Here is a 23775-nt window from a genome sequence, read left to right on the forward strand (position 1 = left end):
TTTTAAGAAGAAGAATGAAGCACATCTTATCTGACATAACATTATCAGCTTCCCTCAAATGCAAACATGCTATTGACTACCGGGAGGTAAATTTTCACCGAAGATGTAGCACTGACTTTCTAATCTTGAACCATAGAAACCACTGAAATAAGAACAACTGAGTCAGTAATAACAGTTCTCCAAAGCACCATAAAGCTGTAATACTGTATTTTCCTTTAGTTTAACATGCGTATCTCTGAATACTTCCTTGAACACTAACTCAAAACTTTGAAACTAAAAGTTGAGTGTGGTTTAAACTCACACGAAATTTCAATGAAACTATTAAAGGGTCAAACAGGTCAAGTGTCTTTTAGCTGACATCCACCCCACAATTTTACTAAGGTTACAAGTAATGAATTAAGAGTAATTTGCTACAGACCAAAAGAACTAATCACAAGAAGCTGGAAAATGTCTGAATTAGGTTCCTCTTCAAAGGAAGAATAAACCCCTTTTAATATTTTAGCTAGATGTATCTCCCACAGCCTCCAACGTTCACCCTTCTGCACAAGTACAGTTAATACTGCTGCATATAAGGACTCTGCCAACTCCCTCAACTTCTCCCAGCCCTTATTCTACTTTGCTGTAGTGAGAACCACTACAAAGTGCACAAAGTAAGAATTGCCTTTACCTGCTTTACATTGGCTTTCTCATCATAACTTACTGCTTATAAAGCATAGAGTACCAGTACAGAACTGGTTCTATTTAACTTTTTAAGAATAGACTTACATCACTTCACTAAGCATTAAGTAAGGACCACTGAAGAACAGTTTAAACAGACATTGAGATTTTTATTTTTAGGTCTATTTTCAACACCACAAGGGGGAAGGGGAAAACCAAAACAAAAAACACTGAAAAAAAATCCAAAACCACTACAGCCTAGGAATACCTTTAGAGAAGCTATGGGAGGATCTTACTCTGTCTACATCTAATGGGACAGTAACAGAGCAGATGGAGTCAGATTCTCAGAGGTGTGCAGCGCTAGGCTGAGAGATCCAGGGCAGAAGCTGCAATACAGGGAATTTCAGTCAAATACGAGAAAAAAAATTCTACCATAATGTTGCTCTAACACTGGAACAGGTTCAAAATTCAACCTGGAAAAGGCTACACCTATCTGATATGGCAGACTCTGCTTCAAGTAGGGTGTTGAACAACTCAACCTTCCCAGGTACCTTACAACCTGAATTATTCTACAATTCTACGAATCCTAAGTTACACATTCACAGTAAGGATTCACAACATGTTGTTTGTTAATACGCAGCTTTGGGAAGCCGCATTCTATGCAGGCAATGGGCAATTTTCAGAATTCAAAGCACTTTCCTAGTAGGCTGATGAACACTGCCTTTCCCTTCAATCCCAGACCTCCAACACAAACGTATCAGTATACACTTTTGTAATTGCACAGTACTGGGAAAATACAACAGTTGGCATATATATATATATTTTTCAGTTTTCTGAGTCATATATCAGAACTGTAATTAACACAAATTTCTAGCCCTTTCTGAACTGGTCTGAGGTCAAGGAATGCCTTAAAAATTATCAACTACAAAGCTCAACAAAAATCAACTAAGAAATATCATCTACAAAGGAAATTCAAAGCTATGGCTTTGCTTATACTAAGAAACACAGAACAAAAACATACATGGCATTGTCCAGATGTGCACACGTAAAGAGGAATCTGGACATGCAGAGGAAAAGGTTGTATTTGCAAGTGATTCCCTCTGGCAAACCAACTATTTAAACTGAACTTGACCTTTCACTTTTCAGTTCATGAGTCACATCTGACCCACCTCTGTTTCTTTTGCCAAAATCTATGGGAAATATTGTCCAAGCATAGAATGTCCCTTGCTAGGAATTTGTTTCACTAACAAATTGTTTCACTTGAAAGATTACAAACTTTTTTCCTAAACACTGCAACATTTTGTTGCAGAAAGCAGAGTATTTATTCATTACAGAGGGAATCTACACAGGAGACCGAAAAAAGTCACCACAGTCGCTCCTTGTGAACCCTTGAAAAATAACCATTCACTGAAGTCTTTTCTAAGAGAACATCACTGCTGAGTAAATGGACAGACAGTAAGACCTCATTCTTAAAAATGGCAAACGTGGACCAATCAGAAAAGTTATAGTAACACCAGCTAAAAATCAATCAAAATAAACACATAACTGAATAAACCATTATTTTGCAGACTGAAAAAAAAACCCTGTCTCCATTCTGAAGTTTAACCAAAGAAAGATATATTTCTCTCTTATTTAAGCTTCTTATCTTTTTATTCTGATTCTTTCATAGAATCTCTTCCACAGAAAGCTAAATATGTGGAAAAAGCTCACTGGAAGTCACCTTGCGGCCAGAACAACTTCCATAGCTTGTTCTCGGTAGATAGAAACATTAATTGAGAAATAAAACCTGTAATAATAAAAGTTAACATTCTTCACATCTACTTAAAAGAGAAAGGAAAAAAAGAAAAAAGAAAAAAAAAAGAGAGCAACATTCAAGACACCATATCACAGGTACAGTGATATGAATCTCTTACAGAAATTACATGTGGCATAGACAGTACACAGGCAGACTTGCTAGAGATAGTAGCCTTACCTTGCACTGCCCTGCCACACAGATTGAAGTTCCATTCTGGTCACAGGGTGTCCCATCGATCACCTTTTCAGCTTGTCTCACATAGAATCGGTAGCCTACTGCACGGCAATTCAGCTCACACTTCTGACTTCCCTTCACTGTGGAAAGAGACAGAAGTCCCCATTTTAAAGCAGCAGCAGTAGTTTTAAAAAGAAAACCTATTAAACTATTAAAAGCCTATTAAACTAACACTTGGGTTTGCAAGGAAGAAACAAATAGGCAAACTGAATGCAATGTGAATAACTACATCAAAATGAATGGTGATTAGGAAACCAACTCCAAGATCAATATTCCAATATACCTTATAAAAATTTAAACAGTATCTCAGTTTTTAACGACAGATGTTTTCCTACGTGACCAAGAATGTCTTTAGTTCTATAAAAATTATGGCAAATTCAGTCTTCTTAGAGCATAATAACATGTTATGACATTTCACAACACCTAAGTGGCACCAAAATTTCATTGTAATCAGAGATACGCGGATAATTAGGCTCACATATAGTTACTGGTCAGTTCACATAAAACAAGCATACTAACATTTAGCATTAAGAAACACATAAAACAAGCTAGATGCAAATGTTTAAAAATGCCATTATTATTTCCTCTTCATTTCTACAGGTTGCACTTTAGTAGCTATTCCTTAGTTCAAGAGAAAATTAAGAAAATAACATCCCTCATGATCTCTGTTGACATGCAAGAACCAGAAGGAAATTAGTCCATTGAATTCTGGGTGACAGGAACACAGCAGACAAAAAACAGTCTCCATGAAAAATCTGTTACTTAAACAGATACAGCCTAACGCTTTACACTTACGCTATCAAGTTTGTTAACACATGCGTGTAGTCTTTCTATTTCAAACCATCTGTCATGTTGAAGTTGCATACACTTCATTACCCCTATTTGCCAACTGAAATAACAGTACCTTCGGTTTCTTTCCAACCAAGAGTAGCACTGTTACACAGTGATGGTGAGGTACAAACAGAATTCCTTTTTCGTTTGACAATATTTTCCTTGCTGCCATAATTAAAAACTCAAATTCTCCTGACTTCACCAAGCTTCGGTTCATATCCTATACTGTAAATGAAACCACTTAATCTGTCAAAGCGCATGTTATATACCTTAACTAGCTGTTAAAATATGGTATTCCCAGGATTTTCTACTGGAGTGTATTTTTGAATGTTCAGCTGAGACATAATAAATAGCCAAAATAAATAAATTCAAGTATTTCAAACACATATTTAACATTTACTTTCTGTAAGAGTACGAAACTTTTCAGCTCAGCTTCAGTTACACCCTGTGCAGACACAGGATTAGTGCAGATCTCCAGCATTTCTGAATTTTGGATCTTAGATTTCTCCTTATGCAGCTATATAATTGCCACTTGTACACATCATCTACTGTGTCTGGAAATCTCTTGATAAAACCCTCAAAACCTCTACTAATGTTAAGTGAGGTCGAAGATCTATTTACTTAGTTCCCTTTTTGCAGAGAATATGCATGCCATGCTCAACCAGGTAATTTTTCCATTGGTTGCTTCTTTAGGATAGATTAACTATCTTATCATTCCACAGGAATTTCTTGCAGGTTCAATCTCCAAGTATAACAGTTAGTTTTAATGATAAGCTGAGAATTTTTCTTAGCAGCTTAGTCACTTCACACATAACTATTTTAGAATTATCAAAGAAATATAATTCAGGTTCAGTGATTCATTACAACTGAAAATAACTTCTCCTTTTCTGTGTCTGAAAGCATCCTATTTTTATATCCTGCAACACTAGCTATCAAGCAGCACCTCTGCAGCATACGTTTACTTATCTTCCCATTCCCTAAAATCAAGTCAAACCAGCCATTTTTGGCTTCTGAAATGTCCTTATCTTCTATGTTTGATTCCCTTTAGTTCAAAGTATCCTGAAGCCTCGCATTCCTGTACTCTTCCTTTTCGTAGTATCTCACATTTGGTTTTGATCCTTTAAAATATTTATTCTGGAAATTCTCAATTTGCCTTCTAGATCCCAACTGAAGCTTTGTGCTACTCACAAAGTTGAAGAAATGCTATTTCTGCTGAAGCATTGTATTTTTTCATGGACCTACCTCTTCCTTTATTTCTGATTTGACAGGGAAGCCCACTGCATTGCTAATGCAGCTTATTAACAACCACAAGCAGGCTAAGCTTACTTGATCTGAAAAATATGACTCCTATTTCATAACTTTGGCTTTTGTTCTTTCTTATTAGGAACTGTTCCTGCTCATACAAAGAGCCACTGGCTTTGATGAGTACCCCCAGAAAAAAAACTTAAATAAAGCTTTAACATTAAATGTACAACAGAATAAAAGTTCATATGAGTATTTCGCCCTATAACCCTTTGGGCTTCTATATTCTGATTCTTCTGATGAACAACTGTAAGGTACTGCCTTGGTTAGTCATATACCAATTACTACTCCCTAAAGACAATGTTCCCGGATGTCTGAAAAAAAGCTTTCACCTGAGAAAAACCTGCTAACTGAATTGCCCCTATTGAATAAGAGCCATTTCCCATTAGAGTTTTATGTAAGCACTGTGTATTTACTCTGCATAAATTACAGCAGAACAAACACATTTTAGAATTCCCTTGTAAAACAAGATACCACACTAGTAAAAGTACTCTACTGCCTTATTAACCTCAGATGTATCTTGACACCCTCCCTTACCCACTATTTTGCCACAACTCAAGGTTTTACAGCTTAAGCTGTAGGTCAAGCTACACTATTGGCTTGGCAAGTGGACATAAAATGTCAATCAAACAATGAGCTGTGAAGCGATTGATTCCACACAAGCAGCATTTTAGTACTATGTCATCTGATCCCAGACTTTACAAAAGGATCCATCTGACCTCAGGGAACAGAGTAAGGCTTCTAGGTGAAGACCTTCCAAACAAGCTGGCAGCAAGACACATTTCCACTCAAAAATGGGCTCTTTATAAGTGTGACACCGTTACTAAGACAGTTCACTATACAAGGACTATATTACATGTCCTCCTAATGTATTTGCTTTTCATTCTCACACCTACCTTAGCACAACTATGTCTTTGTGGAAATTCTCACCTTACCCTGCCTTATTAAATAGCAAACTTGGGTGAAATTTAATGCTACCGCCCAGGTTCTGCCAGACGTATTCATTATTGATTTAACTTAAGGAGGCGCCCTTAGTAAATAATCCTGGTAACATGTAATGTTTGGTTTTCATTTTACAGTCTGAAAAAATATCTAAAACAAAAAAATCAATAATATTTCTTACAACGTCCTCACCAAACTAGCCTTCAGTACCTCAGGGATATCCTGGGCTTGCCTAAACTGCAAGACTTGGAAGTTTTTCTCAATCCTGTGTTGAAGCTTACCTTCCACCTTTACTTATGAGGAACAAGACCCAGGCAGCACAGTTGTACCACATCCCACTTCACCACTGAGGGTACCAAGCCCTCATGTGTAATTACAAACCGCACCTCTTCTGCATCAGAGAGCAGATATTGCAGCAAAATAAATTCTACCATAAAGCAATCCTTTTACTTGTTCTACCAAGACAAAAAAGTCCTGCAGATGGGCACTAATTTTGAAATCATAACCCTTCCAGACAAACAAAAACCTGAAGACTGTTGCTACCAGCAGTAACACCATTAAGTACAAAAACCAACCTGCTTTCCAGTTAATTTGTCCTATTAAGAGTGATCTAATTAATCAAACTTAAATCACAATAAAATATTAATACATTTCAATTCCTCTACACAGCCTATTTAAATGCAGATTTCAGTGCAGCACATGTTTAATTAGAAAAACTCAACTGTGCAACCCACCCAAACATTTTTTAAAGACAAAAATAAGAGGGATTTAGACGTTACCACATTACAGCCAATGGCTAGATTTCAAACTAGGCTTCAGGCTAAGAATTAGCATTTCAGGCTCAGACCTCTCCACTGACCTGACTGAGAGTCAGCAGCACGCCTCCTGGTAGCACAAAAAGCACGGGGAAAACTGTCCTCCCTCAGGTTCCACAAGCTAACGCTCAAAGAACAATCCTAAACTCCTTTTAATCTCACTACTAGGGAAACAGAGGTTTGTAGAAGCCCCATGCCGTGCTCCCGGCACAAGGCATTGTCACCCTGACGATGAGGCACCTGACGGGCCCGGCGCTGCAGACCGCATCCGGCCGCACCAGAGCACCTCAGGGCGAGAGAGCGAGCCCTGAATGCGGTCACTTGAGCACAAACCAAAATGCATCAACTCCTGATGGAGCCAACTCCTGGATGAGACACTGAAGCACACGGGACAGTGAAGGAAGACCCGCCGCAGCTGAACTCGCTCGGTTCTCCTCACGGGCTCGCCGTGGGCCCAGCCACAGCCGGGCGGCTCGCGCCCCTCCACAGCGCCGCGCCGCTCCCGCCTCACGGCCGCCCTCTGGAACGTTCGGCCGCGCGGCGGCGCAGGGCCCGAGGGGCGCGAGCTCCGCCCGGCCCGCGGGGCGCCTCACTGCGCAGGAAGTAACGCGGGCTGGTGCTGCGCCCCGGCACAGCCTCGCACCTTTGCGAGAGCTCTGCGCGGTTCTGCTCTCACGCAAGGGGCGAGATCTTGGCCCTGACTGATTTGATTAAATTATCATGAATTCATGTCCTCAGAAAATACCCAGGCCATCTCTAAAACCTGTGCACTTTTAAAAAGGCAGAAAGTCCCATTTCGGAAACATTCCTACCTGCAGAAGCTTTTGATCTGTTTGCATTTCATTGAGAAGGAATATTTCCAAACGTTAAAACTTTACTGAAAGGGAGTTCTCCAGCCAAATGAAGCACATTGCTCCTTATGCCGTGGTCAGAGGCACTTGGCAGGAGCCCTCCAAGACTATGGCTTGCAGCAGGTCCCTTGGTGCTGGTCAGGGCTGACACAACCCCTAAGACCAGGAGAGAGAGGCACAGACAGATGGGGTCACTGTGTATGTCTGCACATGTTCCACCTCCCACTGCTCCAGAGCCCGGGTTTCTCGCCCTCCACTCAGTTCCTTTTGCCTTCTGATCTTGGGTCTTCCCTCTGCAGAAGGCCTAAAGGGAATTCCCCTCCCTGAAGAGCTCCAGACGCAAGCAGGGGGTCCTTCTGGACTTCGTGTCAGCTATTCCCTTCCTTCAGCTTCCTCTTCCAATGCATTCCGCCATCTTCATCGACCTCTAGCCCAAGGATGTGCAGCAGAGAGGAAAACAGACACAGTGGAATCACAGGCCAAGCTGGTGGTAGAGCTGCTCAGCAGTGAGCTTGAGGAGATGCAGTGAACACCCAGCAGGCAGCGTGCCAATGCACGGAATTTCATTTGAATGATATTCTTAGGAAAATATGTTACAAGAAAGAGCATTCCAACTGCAATACATTTGCTAAATAATGCATTCAGCGGTTCAAAGGGAAATTAAAAATAGCCACAGAATCTAAAAACAAAAAACCAAACCAGGAAATAATGTGCAAATCAAAACAAAATGATCAGTAAACTACTGACACTGCACACAACCGTACACTGACTGCCCTTACAAAATGTAGTTAAGTTCCTCCTTTCAGCTCCTGAGATTGCAAGCTACTTGGAGCATGTACTGTCTTACTGCATGCACATTAAATCTCCTGCCACAGACAATGCTAGCTGTAGGTGCAATCAGCATAAATGAATCAACAAAGAAATTTCAAGTTCTCCGTGCTATGAGGTAGGAACTGGAATGTACAAACTCTCCTTGATGGTTACTCAGTCCAAATATTAATTTAATGTGAGATCCAGACTCCCTGTTGTTATCTATGTGGCTGTTCTAGTCTCCGCAGAACATTACAGAATGCTTTTACCATTTGTCAGTTTTTGTAAGTTTGCCTAAACATCTAAAAATAGTTAATAACAAGCTCTGCAATTTGAGAAACATGCCTTGAGGGTGCCCATAGAGAAGTGGCATGCACACTCTTGGCAAGCAAATACCACATTCATGCTAATACCACATTATGGGATTAAGTGAATTTAAATTAGGCTTCATTCTGTATGCGCACTGCCTTGTAAAGGCAAATTCAGTGCTTCTCCATAACTAGCCAAGATACACTCATCTACGCTGTGTCAGAAACAATTGTTCCAGGAACAAGCTGTCTTCACACAGCTCAGTTATTTTCATGGCCTAGCTTGCCATGGACTGTAATTCAGTATTTACTCACAATAAAAGCTATGAATCTGCTTTACAGGAAGTGTAATGGGGCATAGCAGACACTGGAAAAACTTTTTAGAGATGTGCTAATGTCTATTCACGTAACATCTACTTTAGTTAAAGCTTATCAATGCCGTAGAATTTCAGCAATAGACGTGCAGGTTACTGACATTCTTGGTTATCACATAGAAGCCCACAGGACAGAGAGGGAAGAATGATTTTGGTGAGGAGTTTGGCAAGTCTCAAGCTTCTGTATCCACTACAGTTGTTAGTAAAGCTATAGTAAATTTGTAAACTGATGTCATCTAAATAAAGGTCTCTTCCATTCAGGAGATGTAGTAAGTACTGTATTCGCTAAGGCAGAACTTACAGTTTTATGAAACCAAAGTTTGTTTAAATGTTTATTTTCATATAGGAAGTGCTTCAGACAAGTCTACATATGGGAAAACAAAGATGGGTCCAGTACACTACTAGCAGAAGTCTAGTTCTTTTGCATACTGCTGTGATCGTAAGCTGACAGCTACACTGCAGACTAAAGAGTGGTACACCATGCCAGACACAGACCTAAATGTGACAATTCAATGCTAAAAAACATCTGACAGCAATCACTTGTGGAGCTCAGTGTGGTTGATAAGTGCTGGTGTAGTACTAAATGCAGGCAACTTTGTTTATGCAGCTTCCTAAACACGGAAGGAAAATGTGTAGGAAATGAAAAATACCACATTCCCTACAAAGCTTTCAAGAAAGCAAAACTACTTTATTTAAAGTTTCACAGACTGTGTTGGCTTAGTTATTAATACTGGACCATTAGTTCAAGCTTTGCAATTTAGCAATGGAGGCTATCGGGTCCATCACAGAAAACTGATCCTGAATCAGGTCGGTTTTCTACTGATGGACAGTAACAAGGTTTTGAAGGGGCCAGAGAGAATAATGCTTTTTACAGCAGTTACCTGTTGCCAGATTTCTAAGTAACAATATGCAAACATTTTCCAGGAAATAATTATCATATAACTACACTTGGTCTTTCCAACAGAAATACTAATGTGGTGTGAACTGTTTTATTTAAGTCAATTTTGAAACTTTGTCCTTATTAGGCTTGGGAACATCTCTTGACAGTAACCAGAAAAAGTTGAGTTTATTTTTCACTTTGTCCCTTTCAGATTTCTTAACTTCTCATAAACTTTTATCACTCTGGCTCAGATTACCCCTCCTCTCCCTCCCCAAAAAATATCCAGTGATTAAGGAATATTTCCTTTTTTTTTTTTTTTTTTACTTCCACTTTTCATTTTCTCCTGTAATAAAGATGTTTATTCATGTTGCCTCAACAAGTTAATAGATATTTAAAATATTTTCTGCACTGGGGTTCAGATGATGTTGCTTTGATTACAGCTTCTCGTGGTTTAAGCCGAACCCAGGACACAGCTTTTACAGGCATCAAAATCCTACAAACAGAAATCCTACAAACAGAATTATTGAGCGGTAATTAAATAAATCATCTATAAACAATTGTGCCTGCTTCAAATCCCTGCATATTGCAAGGTGGCCAGCCTTTCCCAGTTGAGGATATTTCTGTACCCTCCGATCACTGTGGAAGTCTAGTCAAATGCTTTGGGAAACCACAACATAACCCTCAATTCCTTGCCTTTGTATTTCTTTGTTAATAATTTCTTCAACCGGTGCTCAAAAGTGAGTTTTTCATTTGAAGTTTAAATAAATACATACACATTTTTCTACAAAATCTTTAAGATGTGTTCACTCATAACAATTTAAACTGTAGATGTCAATGTGCTGTTGGCCCCAGTTCAGCAAAGCACTTCATCAGGCGATTTACATGAGTAACTGAAGGCTGTTGGCTTCACTAGAATTGCCACAAGTTATATGTTTAACAGTAGCTCAAGGCTAGTATTCCTTCAAATGACATGACCAGGTAACGTAGTTTCTTCTAAGGATCTTAGTGTTGCATTTGAAACTCTTTTCTCAATTTAAAACAAAAACAAACTAACAAAACCACCAAACCACTTCCTAAACGTGCCTGTTTTCACATCAACCTTTCATTTGTTAGGCAGTTAGAATCCAGAGACCGGCATTTGTCAGTCACTGAAGACACTGGCCGCTGGATGTCTCTGCTGCTCTATGCGAACACAGATTAAAGTTCTTTGTCAGAGAGAAAAAGTTTTTTAAAAAGGCATTTAGGTGTATTTACAAGCCATCACTCACTTTGCATACAGTGCACAGCAGCCACACTGACTTGCACTCTCCGGCCCTCAGAACAGCCAGGAGATGGCAGTTTCACACAAGCCATCGCTCACACTTTGCATAAAGTGCACAGCAGCCACACAGGCTTGCACTCTCTGGCCCTCAAAACAGCCAGGAGATGGCAGTTTCATGTGGACTTCACTTCTGGTGAAGCTTTGAGTAACAGCTCCCAGTACATAAGATCAGAATTATGAAAATGTTGCTAGATAAGTACAAGAAAACAAAAGAGCAGTTGCTTAAGCTCAAAACTTCTTCCTTCCCTTTAAATCCAGCAACGGCTAAAATCAGTACGCTTTTGGGTATCAGTAAAACCCTCATAAGATGATGGGTGAATAAGTGTCCAAAATATCAAACACAGGTGATTCTAATAGGTAGGGAAGTTTTCTCCTCACCGTTTTATTCTTTTGCTCACATAAGTGGCTAATTCATGTAAATCTGATGAAATCAACCACTTACAAACTGTATGCCTTGACATCCCCTAGAAACAGTTTGAAAAACATAGACCATTAGGATTTCATGAAAGATGGCTTCTCTTGCAGGGATATTATACAGAATTTATTAAAAATAAAATTAAAATGTTTAGGGAACATATTATTAAACCAAAACTACGGGGGGGGGGGGGGGGGGATTACAACTAATCCATATGATCTCATCCTCCAGCCTTTTTTTTTTTTAATTCTGGCACTAATCAGAGAAGAAAACCTGCTAAATGCAGTGCAATTTCTCATCTGGAAAATACCATAATGTGCTCCATCCCATGAAGTGCTGACCACTTCCTGAGGGAGGCTGAGAGCTATCAGTCCCAACTGCTATTAGCTTGGGGTGTTCTGAAAGAGCTTGAAACTGCTTTCTGTGTGTCTTTAAAACCGAAAAGAACTAAGTATTTCTGTCTGACTCTTAAAATTTTACTGGCCTCTGAAATCTCAGCTTGCATCCAGATCTATATTTGGAAATACCATTCTATCTCCATCAGCAGACTAGTAGCCAAAAAAATTTGCAAAGTCAAATAACGTAAAATTGTTGTATAAAATCAATGCTTTCGTGACAGTAGTTAATATACCTCCAAATCCTGCCTTCAGACTTTCCACAGAGTGCCTGGCCACTTTTATTCAAATCAATTCTACTCAAGAAGGACTTCATGTCACACTTGAGAAAAATAAGTGCCAAAGGTAGATGGGAAGAGATTCAAGTTCGGGCTTGTGAAACCCCCAGCAAGATTCCAGACAAAAGCTTTCTTTCAGTCACCTCTTAAGGGAGTATGTTTATGATCAGAAAGTTAAATGTCTTAGAAGTCTCTATCCTATTAAAAAAATGAACTCAGTATTTGAACACTAAAGATTCCCAAAGTAATGCTTTTCATGAAAAGATCATTAGTATAATATCTGGATATCTAGCACTGAATAAAACTAACAAGGATCCACAGAAATTCTTAGCTCATGTTTGCGTACCATTGGAGTTTTCATGTAAACTAATGGCACATTTTTACATATGTAAGAAGTTACTCCTCACTGAAGTGCATCCTAAACTTCCTTTGTCATGAAGATGAAAAATTACCAAGCAGCCAAATGTGACAGCAGTGGGAGGAGGGAACACAATTCTGCTGTTTCTTGCTATCAAGCTCCTGTACAGAATGAGCCACAGCTCTTATATTCATTTTGTTGCATGACTGGCAACAAAACTTTCTTGAACCAAACTTGCTCTGAAAAGTGCAGCTTACATTAAAGTCAAAATGCTTCCTGAAGTTATACTTCTATGAGCTGAGGGGAGGAAGAAATCTAACATTTTATCTTTCAAAAATAAAATTGTAACATCATTTCTTGTAAGAAATGATGACAGTATATTTTTAAAATTTTTGTATAATCAACTTTCATTTTACGCTAATTACATGACTAATAAATAAATTTTATTTATTTGTTTCTTTAAAGACTGAATTTGCCAAGATTTCCCAGACAAATAATTTTTGATCAACCCATAATAATCCCCATCATTCCCTGCCTCTTTACCCCTGCTTCTCCAGAAGAAGTGACTCTGGAACACATCTTTTTTCCGCAAATCCAGATCGTGAACTGATTAACAGACTGCAAATCATTTCATATCCCTCTGGTTGATAACCTCATCATTTACAGTTTTCAGTGATGGCATGAACATGGCAGCCTTGATGAATACAGACTTAAAATCCACTACCTGTGGTTGTATAAACTAAATGAAGTCACAGTGGATTCACACAATCTGAAAAAAAGCCACCTTTTAAAAATCGTAATTATTACAAGTTTGCTTTATTAAGCAATATTCTTTTCTTCAGAAGCAAACTGTCGATAAAATAAGGTTTTGTGAAAAGCTGCAACACCTAGACGAGACAGTCGTTACTGAGAAAGGATGGTATGTGGATTCTTTAATGGTATGCGTCTGCCTGTGCCAATGAAATCAAGGTCTAAAGAGAAAAACACAGAAGGAGGTTTAAGGGTGAGGGGGAGAGCTGGTGTGTAGACCCAGTAAATCAACCTGATCTGTCAGTCTCAGTTTCAGAATCTACAAAAAAAGCACTGATATTATTTTGGTTCTCTGTGATGCCCAGTTACATTGTCGGGAAGCCACAGATACCAGAGTCCTGAACCAAACATGCAGTAAATGTATTGCTATTATACCAATCACCTGTGTGTAAATTAATGCAAATATAAATATGTCTTACATTCAGCTGAGCTATTTTCCTCCTGCTGGCAGGCAAGGTCTGAGATTCCCATTTCACAGCTAAGGAGAGAAGCTGTAACTTGGGCTACACATGAAAGCTTTGTAACTAAAAGAAAGCATCTACTTTTATACTCTTTATACACAGGATCCTTAACATGTGTATGTATCAATGGGCAAAGCAAGAGAGGAGACTAAACCTCTTTTTTTAAGGGTTTGTAACTGAAGATTCTGGAACACCATCAAGAAATTACCACCTGAGGAGCCACTGGAGAAGGAACAAAATCAAAACAAGCAGCAGCTAGAAGTCAGCTCCATACTGACTGTCACTGTCCCTTAGGAAATATTTGTCACTATGTTCTGACTGGGCCTTATAGACTTAAGGACTGACTTAAGTAAAATACTATTATGGGGTGATGAATGTTTCTGAAATACTAGAAGAGGCTTGTACTTATTTAAATATTAATATAGCTTCTACTGGGTCTAAAATGTCCTGAGTGTATTTTTATGGCCTCCTGCCACAGTCCTTTAATAGCCAAATAAATTCTTAAGGAGTAGTTAAAACATTCTGTGCTTATATTTACATACTCAAAGATATTTATTTCCTACATTCTCATAAACATTAGTTGAAAAAAAAGAATGTTCTTTAGAACAATGTTTTCACTAGGATGCCAGTGACCTGAAGCTCAGTCAGTTAACTTGAAAGCTGCTTTCCTTCTGGTAGTCTTAGTATTCAGTGTTTGGAGATTTGGTTTCACATTACATGTATTTTTAAGATGGTTTTATACAAAGGCTATAGTGATCACTGCTGAGACTCAGGATTTTAAGGAAGTTACTAAGGTAACCTTGCTTCTGATCTTTTAAAAAAGAAAAGGTTTTAAAAGCTTCCATGCTTTGATGGCCCCTACGGGAAACTGAAAGGTACCGACTCAGTGAACTTGGATCTGGCAAAACTCTAACTGGAAGGCACTGGGGAGCTAGTTACTGCTCCTTGATGCTGAGAGCTGGTCTCCACTAGCTCTGCCCCTAGCACTACTAGCCCCTGTGCTCTTAGCCATTGGATTTCAGAGTAACAAAGATTAAGTTCTCTCCTCACCCCCTGTATATCTCTTAGCTAAGGGGAAAATTATAGTGTCCGATAAAATACTATTTTCACATTGAGAGTTTTGCCCCACAAAACTAGGATCTATCTCACTCATTTGTGGCATTACCTAAATCCCATGCCTCCCAGCACAGCACTAGGGTGCCCAAAGCTGGGCTGTGAGGCTGCTTCCTGAGGAAGGCTGCAGCCACCACTGCAGGGAAGCTGCACACCAGAGTGCTTTCCCATTTGATGTGCCCTTCTGCCTACAAATTTTGCTGGATTATCATTACATGCAATATATAGAACTAGATACTCTAAACAAAGTATGTGGCAACTTTCTTCTCTCATCCCCCATATTCTCCCTGAGAGTTTGCTTTTTGGGGGCAGATGGAAAGAGCTGATAATGCAGGTTTTGTCATCAGACCTTCAAGTGGTCACACAACAGGCCATGTTGCCTGCAGATAATCCTGGGGTGCCTGGAGAAGGCAGGCCCAATGGACTCACCCCTAGGCACTTGCAGAAATTACTGAAGCAATCTCAGAGCAGTTGTTATCATTGAGTATTATGGAGGGTGTGTCAGATGCCAGAAAACTCGAAAGGGACCAAGAGTTTCTGAGCTGCAAAGTGCAGAACAAAGAGGAGCTGAAAAAATGCTGAACGAGTCAACTCAGTTTCATTTCCTGGAAAAACTCCACAAGAATTCAAACCCACTGTTCATAAACACCCATAAAATAATCAAGGCAGCAGTAGCAATCAGTATGGATTTGTCAAGATAAAAATCTTGTCAAACCCATTTAATTTCCTTCTACAAACAGGCTCTGCATGCAGAAGTGGTGGCTGCAATTTAGCTTGGTTTTTCTAAGGTGTTTGACAATTCTTCAAGCTAGGAAAATATTGTCTAGAAGAAATTGCTATAAGAGATGTGCAAAACTGGTTTGAAGACTATACTCGAGTAGTTCACTGGCTAGGTTTTGTTATCTATTGAGTGAGAATCTGCAAGATCTTTCCTAAGTACAGTTCCAATTTATGTTTTCATGCACAAAGTAGATGATGGGATAAACAGATTATATTCACAGGTAACATCAAGCTGGGAAAGGCAGCAAAAACATGGAGGGAAGGATTACAGGTCAAAAAAACCCACTGACGGCTTGGGGAAGGGTCTGAAAAGGTGGGAGGCAATGTCAGAGGGATTGGTGCAATATCCTACATTTATAACAGAACAACCACCTGCACAAACACTGCCTGAGTAACTAATGGGGAAGCAGTAATTACACAAGGAATCTGGAGCAGTGACAGTGGATCTTATTTAACATGAGATGTCAAACGGGTGAAGTTAACAAAAAAGAACTATTGTACAAGTATCCATAAAACAGAAGGTACTCTGCAAATCACATCAGTAACTCTCACATTCAGCCAGAGCGCTGCATCCACTTCTGGACACAGGTACATGTGAAAATCATGCAGAGGAGACGGCGCTCTAGAAAACATGACCAAAGATTCAAATCATGGTGCCGCTTTGAAAAAAACAAAGGGGATGTCAGAATCTCAGTAGAGATAATGTACAGAAGGGTACAGAAGTGTTCCTATGTGCATTGTGAACTGGACAGGAGATACAGGCCCAAAGTTGTAGCATGGAAGATTTATGTTATAATATTATACTTCACAGAAAAATTTCCACTGGAAGGATTAATTAAGCACCATTTAACTATGGAGACTGCAGAATCTCCATTGCTGGTGATTGGCACTACTATAAACTGAATGAAGTCCCTGTACTCTTTTAAAGGGTTAAATTTCCTAACCTAGGGTCTCACAGAGCCCACAAGCCTTCCTGCATTTAGTGATTGACTGCTTCCTTCTTCCATAGTCCCTACTTACCATACAGCAGTAGCTTTTGTTCAAAATATTTTTGCTGTCATACAGTAAACTTTGAGATGATGTTGTTTACCATCAAGGAAATTGTTACCATTAATACAAGCGGGACACAGCAGTTTCTGCATGAATAAACCTCACACTGTGGCCTCTCCCCAGAGGAGATGTAAATATTCAAGCACAGTCCTAGATACACATGTGTTCAGAGTTCAAAATGAGAAGGAAGGAAGATTTTCTTGCACCTGGCTGGACCCCTTCCCAGAGAATCGCACCAAGGAGTATTAGCCCTCAATTGTAAAAATATTTCTGATAGGTCAGGTTTTGGCTCTTGAAGGCAGTAAATTGTGAAATTTCAGAGTCTTGCAAATGCTACCTCTAGTAGAAAGTGTAATTAAAATACCTAGATTCCTGGCACCAAAACTATATATGGAAAGCATTTTCACTTGATCAGTGTAAAGCTGTAAGTCTAACAGAGTAGGAGCAATGCAAGCACTAACACTTAAAAATCCTTCTGTAAATATTATCACCATTATGCCAAAAACAACCCATATAGTAACTGCAGCAACAAATGCCTAGATAACATCAAACACATATATTTGGGTTTCACGCTGTTGATTTAAAGGTTGCTATTCATAATTTTCTTAGTTTATAAGAAAATTACATTTAATTAGTGAAAAATGCTGCATCTACTTCAAAGCATCTTACATACTGTGAAAACCTTTGTTTCTATCGACCTCAGATTTACTCCTTGAGACATCTCAGTATCAATGTCTTAACAGGATGCCGGAGGTCAATCCATGGATCTCTAATAATGAAAAATATCAGCATGAGCATCTGCTATTTAAGTACGTCCTTCAAAACTAGAAAATCCTTCTCTTGAAAGATAACATAATTGTTACCATCACAAAGGAACAATATAGAGCATGTTTGCTGAAAGCTTCACTTTTTAATTTTCGTATTTGTAGCCAACAGTTACTTACCTGTCAAAGTACCAGAATCATTTTGAAGATCTGAACCAGTAAAGTTTCTCACTTTCATGAGATATAATTTTAAGGCGTTAAAGTCACAATTTATAATTAGCTTACAATGAATGTGTGAGACAGATTAGCCTATTGCTTGGCATCCATGCAGCCACGCTACCGGACACAAACCAATACAGAATTTTAGTGGAGACATGGGACATTGCAAAAATGGTTCCAAACCCTCAAGAAAGCTAAGTTATAAACTGTGTCTAGGCTAGTTACATTCATTCTTCCCAAAGCAATTAGGGAGGAGAGGGAATAAACATTGAAATGTGCAAGTCATTTTTAACTGTCTGTATCAATTAATGTTCGTTACTGTAGCTTGGATGGAGGGGCACACCTTAATACAGCTCCCTCAAAATTTGCTAAAGCTGTTCTCCCCACCCCTACTGAAGTTGGAGTCAATGTAACGCAGGAATCCTTTCAAGTTTGGCAGTAAGACTGCAGCCAAATATGCAAGCTATTCACTAATATTATCCAAAAATGGACAGCAAGCACAGTTTGTGATTTAGGGTTCACCTGGTCCAAACCTTACAGAGGAAGAAATCATTTGTGCTGAAATAGTAGAGGTAGCTTTACTAAGTGTAAAAAAATCTGAGGGGGAAAGAAGGGGAAACTTCAGCAAAACACTGTAGTGAAAAATACTGAATCAGACTCACAGACTTTAACTATAACTTACCTCCCTTTTAGTCAAAAAGCAGCTGTACAAAAGCTGAAGTTAACCATTATCCATTTTCCACTGAGCCTGTTCTGTAATGACTGAGACACTTTAAAACTATATACATACAAGCTTTCAGCAAGTCACCCTGCCCCCTTCCAAATTACTGCCAGCTCAAAATAAGCTGGTTAAGTCCTTTATGCAGCCTACTCAATGTGATGAACAAACCATAGTAAGTAATGAAGGATTTTGGGGAAAAAAAATCCAGTGCTTCTCTTAACAATTAACACAAGGAGGTTTTGCACTGTTACTCAATACCCAGACTAATAAAAGTAATTAAATATCCATACTCAATCCATATTCTTTTTCATTTGGCATTCTGTTAAATTCTAAAATACTCTGCAGTGAAAAGGGAGCATAGACATGAACTGGTGCTACCCTATCAAGGGAACAGCAAGGGAACAGCAGAACTGTATCTAGTGCAATGACTGTGTCTTCAAAGGAAAAGAGGAAAGGAAAAGAGGAAAGTCAGAGGGAAAACATCGCAGCTGTCAAGTTGCATAAGCTGCCATTCTTCTGGAATTGATATTTACTGGACAAGAGATGTTGCCAAGCAAATCGCCTACTCAGGTATATTCTGAGAAGAGATTATTGATGAAATACATGTTTTTAATTTTGCAGCTCTCTAAAACATTGGTGAGCTTCTGTTACAATATACCCAAGGATACTGACCCTACCAAGTACCTGTGCTAGATAAACCTTATGTATGCCGACACCAGCTAATACCAAAGTTTATTGCCTGTATATTGACCAGCTTATACAGAACACAAATGTAGAACAAAATCATATATTAAATTAATAGCATACTCTTGAGAAATCTAGTGAAGATGCAAGAGAATTCAAAACATATGGAGGCATTTTCCTTGACTACACTCTATATTAAATAGGAAGATGTATTAGTTACAACTGGGAATTACTGTAGACAGCTATCTGCCACAGACATACTGCTAGATATTTAACATTAGAACATTTATAGTGCACATGAGGGCCTGATCCAGAAATGCGCTGCTCTGGGTTGCACAGATGCATCAGGAAAACTGTTTTGGTTCCTTCATTATGAAAGAGGGTCCTTATCCCAATTAGAACACCATCCAAACTTTAAGTTATGCCATAAGTAAACAATGTAAAGTAGCACAGCTTGTTATATAGGATGGTTAAAGAGTAATACACAGTCCTGGTGCTCTAGGAGGTATTTCTTACACCAGACCAGTTCTCTAACAGTGAGTTTTGGCTAGATTTCAGTTCCTATACACTACATATACAGCACAGAAGACTCATTACCTAGGCTGTCTCTCAATTTCCAAAACTAAATAAACTTTAGAGTAACAAGCTCATTGACAGAAATCGAGACCAAATATGTCAGTTTTGAAAGAGATTATGAGAATGCAGATGGAACGACCTACAGACTGACTTATCTGTATAAGCTTCAGAAAAAAATAAAACCAACAGAACTGGCAGAACATCAGATGCAAATGTGTATACATTTAACTATGTTTTACAATACATATAGTCATTTAACTCCTTTATCTTCTAAATGTTTTCCATCTCTCTTGAATCTCCAGTCAGCATGTGTTTGGTCAGATTATTTTATGGATGCAAGGTATCTCTTTCCATTTGCAAACATCTCTGTAAGTACAAGGCCATGACTCCACTCTGCGACATCAAATACAGACTCACAGAAAGTTCCCACAGAATCTCTTTAACAATCACTAGACAATAAGGATAGCTCATGGGAATGAGATGTGAATGAAATGTATTTCCACTGAGCTAAGCACGTTAGAAGATAATTGGAGTCAGAAAATAATTCTTGAACTAATATTTTATTTCCACTGAAAGACAATCACTTCCATTTTGGTAGTGATTGTGGACAGAGCGATGATGGCACTGACATGTGGTTTGGCACAACGTAGCAGTACTAGAAATAGGAAGAAGGATGGCTGCTGATTCAATATGCTTAGTTTAGATTCAACTAGCTAATGACAAAGATGAGCCATTAACAGTATTTTTCTTTTGTATTTTCTTTTGTATTTACACTGAAAGCAGTTGAGATGATTTCAGAGTAATTTCCAAAATGCTTACAACATTGGTAAGATAGAACTCTTTCTCCTTAGTGTTTAGACTCATTTATAGTTGTAAGAGTTAAATTAATCATGAAATTTAGTTTCCCCTTTAATGGTATCAACAATGATGGATAAGAATAGAATAAATAGCATTTTAAGCAGAATGCTTCATATTAGACCCTGCCATAGCTAAGACATGCTTTATTGCATTGGACAAAATAGTAACCAGCCGTGTTCTATAAATTACAAACCATAAAATCAGGATAAAATTTCTCACAACTTACTCCTATAATTGCCAAGATGTTCACATAGTACTGTGACGAGACCCAAACGAGTACTCAAACAGGTTGAATCTTCTGCTCCCTAACACTGGGTAGCATCATAGCTGACACAATATCGCTGTGATCAAAGCAGACTTATGTTGCAAGTGAAACAGCATTCAGACTGAGAAAGCATGATAAAATTGGCATCTGGATCTTCAAAACAGCTTTTAAAAGCAAGAATTCCTGAGAAGGAGCACTGCACACAAATCTTCATCTTCATGCAGAAGACACAGCATCAATTCTATCTGCAGCTGTTTCAGGCAGGAATATTACTGCAAGTATAATCTGACCTCATTTTAAACTGGATTTTATCCAGTGTTCCTACAATACCCCAAGGAGACTTGATCCACTGATGACTTGTAAACTGATTTCCATAGAACAGATTCAACATTTTTGAAATATCTTCTTTAATTTCCCAGTGACTAACATACACTGTTTCTATCAAGATGTTTTATTCTAGTAAAGAAAACCAAAGCTTTTAATTTAGGAAGTTCACCCTCTCCCTGCATATCCTGCATCTTCTCTCCCTTCCCATCTCCCACCCCAAATGAAAACAGAACTCAAGTCACAGAAGGGCTAAACGTGCCAGCCCAGCTAACCATAAGGACTTTCCATCTTGCCAAATGCAGATTTATGCAGCAAAAGTTGCTGCCCCCAGACAACAGGACCTTTGACACTTTCAAGTTAAACTTTCCAACTTAGCTATTATCACTTGGAAGAAGTTCCAATTTTTTCTTTAAAATAAGGATGCTGCAAAGATGCGAGAGAAATTACTTCAAATATTTTTGTAGGTAACTACCACTGATTTTAACAGGAGCTACTCAAACTCCATTGCCATGGATAATACCCTGAGAAAACTTATATACATACATGAAAACAAACATACTGGTTTTGACTTACCCACATACACACTTAAAATATTTAAATATTGCTTTGCTGAACCAGTAACTAATGTAACTGTACAAAATTAGGTATTTCTTCATGATTTACTTCGCTCAGACTTTCCCTGTGCTCCTACTCTAGAACTGGAACCCAGTCCTTATGTATATATCCCCCTTGCATGGCCAGAAAGACTGCATTGCCAAGATATTCATCTAGCCACCACCCTCCGTAAAGAGGTCCCTTGGCTATGCTTCAAAGCCCTCATTTACACTCTCTTGCTTCCTATACAGATTTGATGCAAAGGAGAACATAGTTGGGCAGAGCCATCTCATTCTCTGCACAACAGGAAAGGAGAAGACAAACCATGGGTCACTCGCCGCACCCCATTCCCCAAGGTGAGTAGCAGTAGCCAAAGGAACTCTGTAATTCCAGTTTCTGCCAGTCAGGATACTGACTAAATAAAAAAGTAAATGCTGCAGAATGATCTTATTGAAAACCCTCCAAATTTCAGTACAGCAACAATCTCTTAATATTGTTTGAACACAAACCAGAGATTGAATGTTCTGCAATAAAATTTGTCAGTGACGCTAACAAAAATATTAAATATCAGCAATATGCTGACTTTTTAAAAATGGACATCTGTTTATATTTAGGTTCTTCATGTGACTATATTCAACAACAATGAAAGGATGAGAGCATTCCTTCCCCCAAATCTCTCCAAAACTGCTGGGTTCTTAATCAGCAAGCTGATTAAACTGAGAAATTATCACTGAAGGAAATCAAATCGCATAGTCCTTGTTCGGGGGAAACACTCCTACTGAAATTAAAGGGATGAACCTGAAGTTCAAGTAATTGAAATCAGTTGACATGAGTAAGGATTGCTGGATTTGGCACAGGATGAGTAAGGGATCCTAGACTGCTCCTCAATGCTGCTCCATCCTTGCCTTCTGAAACTTACCTGGTCCCAGGACTTCACCAACTACATCTTGAAGCATGTAAAGGCAGAACTTTGCGAGAGTTGAGGAAGTCTGGTCTCACATGTGAATTACAGAAAATTTAAACCACAGGGATGAAAACGCTATAGTACCTATCTGCTGCTCTACTCTACTCTCACCCCAGCAAGCAGTATCACACCACTGAAGTGGCTGCCATTCAAATCTCCACCCTTAGTGCTGCCACACCAGTGGCATGCCAGCCAGAGCAGCTGTGCAACACTTAAATACCACCTGTCTTCTGTAGGAAATGTCTGTTGAAATTCAGCCCAGCCTGCTTTCAGTGAGCCCTACACCAAAGGCAGCTGTAGTTTTCTAGTAGGATTTATGTACTCCAGCCACCATAACCAGCAGTCCTGTTGCCAAGGTTTTGGGGAGTTCCTTGCCAACCATCCGAACATTCACAGCTGGCAAAGAAAACTACAAAGCCTCAACCTTGGGATGCTGGGTTGGCAGTGCTGTGACCCATTTCAGTGAGTGACTGAATATTTTCGTTTAATGGGAAATTTTGAAGAAGTATTTGATGCCATTAGAAACAGAGACAGTCAGTTTCCCAGCACAGTTTCAGATCACATACAAGATTGCAAAGAGTGCTCGAACTAGGAAATCAGGAAGAGCCAAGGACAGACACAGAGCATTAGGTCTGCCTGGGAACAACTGAAAAGTGTAAACATTGCCTGTCATTCCCATTAAGAAATTGGAATTTGCTTATTTATAGCCACTGATCTCTTACGTCTCACATAGATATTTGTGTGAGGACAGTAGATTTTCATAAGAATCTAAATATATCATACATTAAAATTGTATGCTTTCACAATTATCAATAAAACAATTCTTGACAACAAACTGAATTCATACAGACAATTTAGTCAGCATTACTCAAATTACTTCTGGAAATAACTGAGACTTCCATGCACTTCAAATTTCCGGAAATTGAGAAAAATCACAGTGAGATCAGATTTTTTCTGTTCTTGTGTTATGCAAGTATAATTATGAGGTATTTACACTGAAGATTTGAAGTGTTTGAGCAAAGG

At 38.9% G+C, this 23775-nt stretch overlaps 1 protein-coding gene across 1 annotated transcript in view; it reads right to left on the reverse strand.

Annotated features, from left to right (window-relative positions):
* THSD4 (thrombospondin type 1 domain containing 4) overlaps nt 1-23775 on the reverse strand; it is a 278723-nt gene that overhangs the window by 159767 nt on the left and 95181 nt on the right. Inside the window, exon 7 of the mRNA XM_030497701.1 lies at nt 2630-2766. Within this exon, the coding sequence (XP_030353561.1) occupies nt 2630-2766 (137 nt within the window). The remainder of the gene's footprint in view (nt 1-2629; nt 2767-23775) is intronic.

Source organism: Strigops habroptila, chromosome 9, assembly GCF_004027225.2.
Source record: "Strigops habroptila isolate Jane chromosome 9, bStrHab1.2.pri, whole genome shotgun sequence".
In the NCBI taxonomy this organism is placed as follows: Eukaryota; Metazoa; Chordata; class Aves; order Psittaciformes; family Psittacidae; genus Strigops; species Strigops habroptila.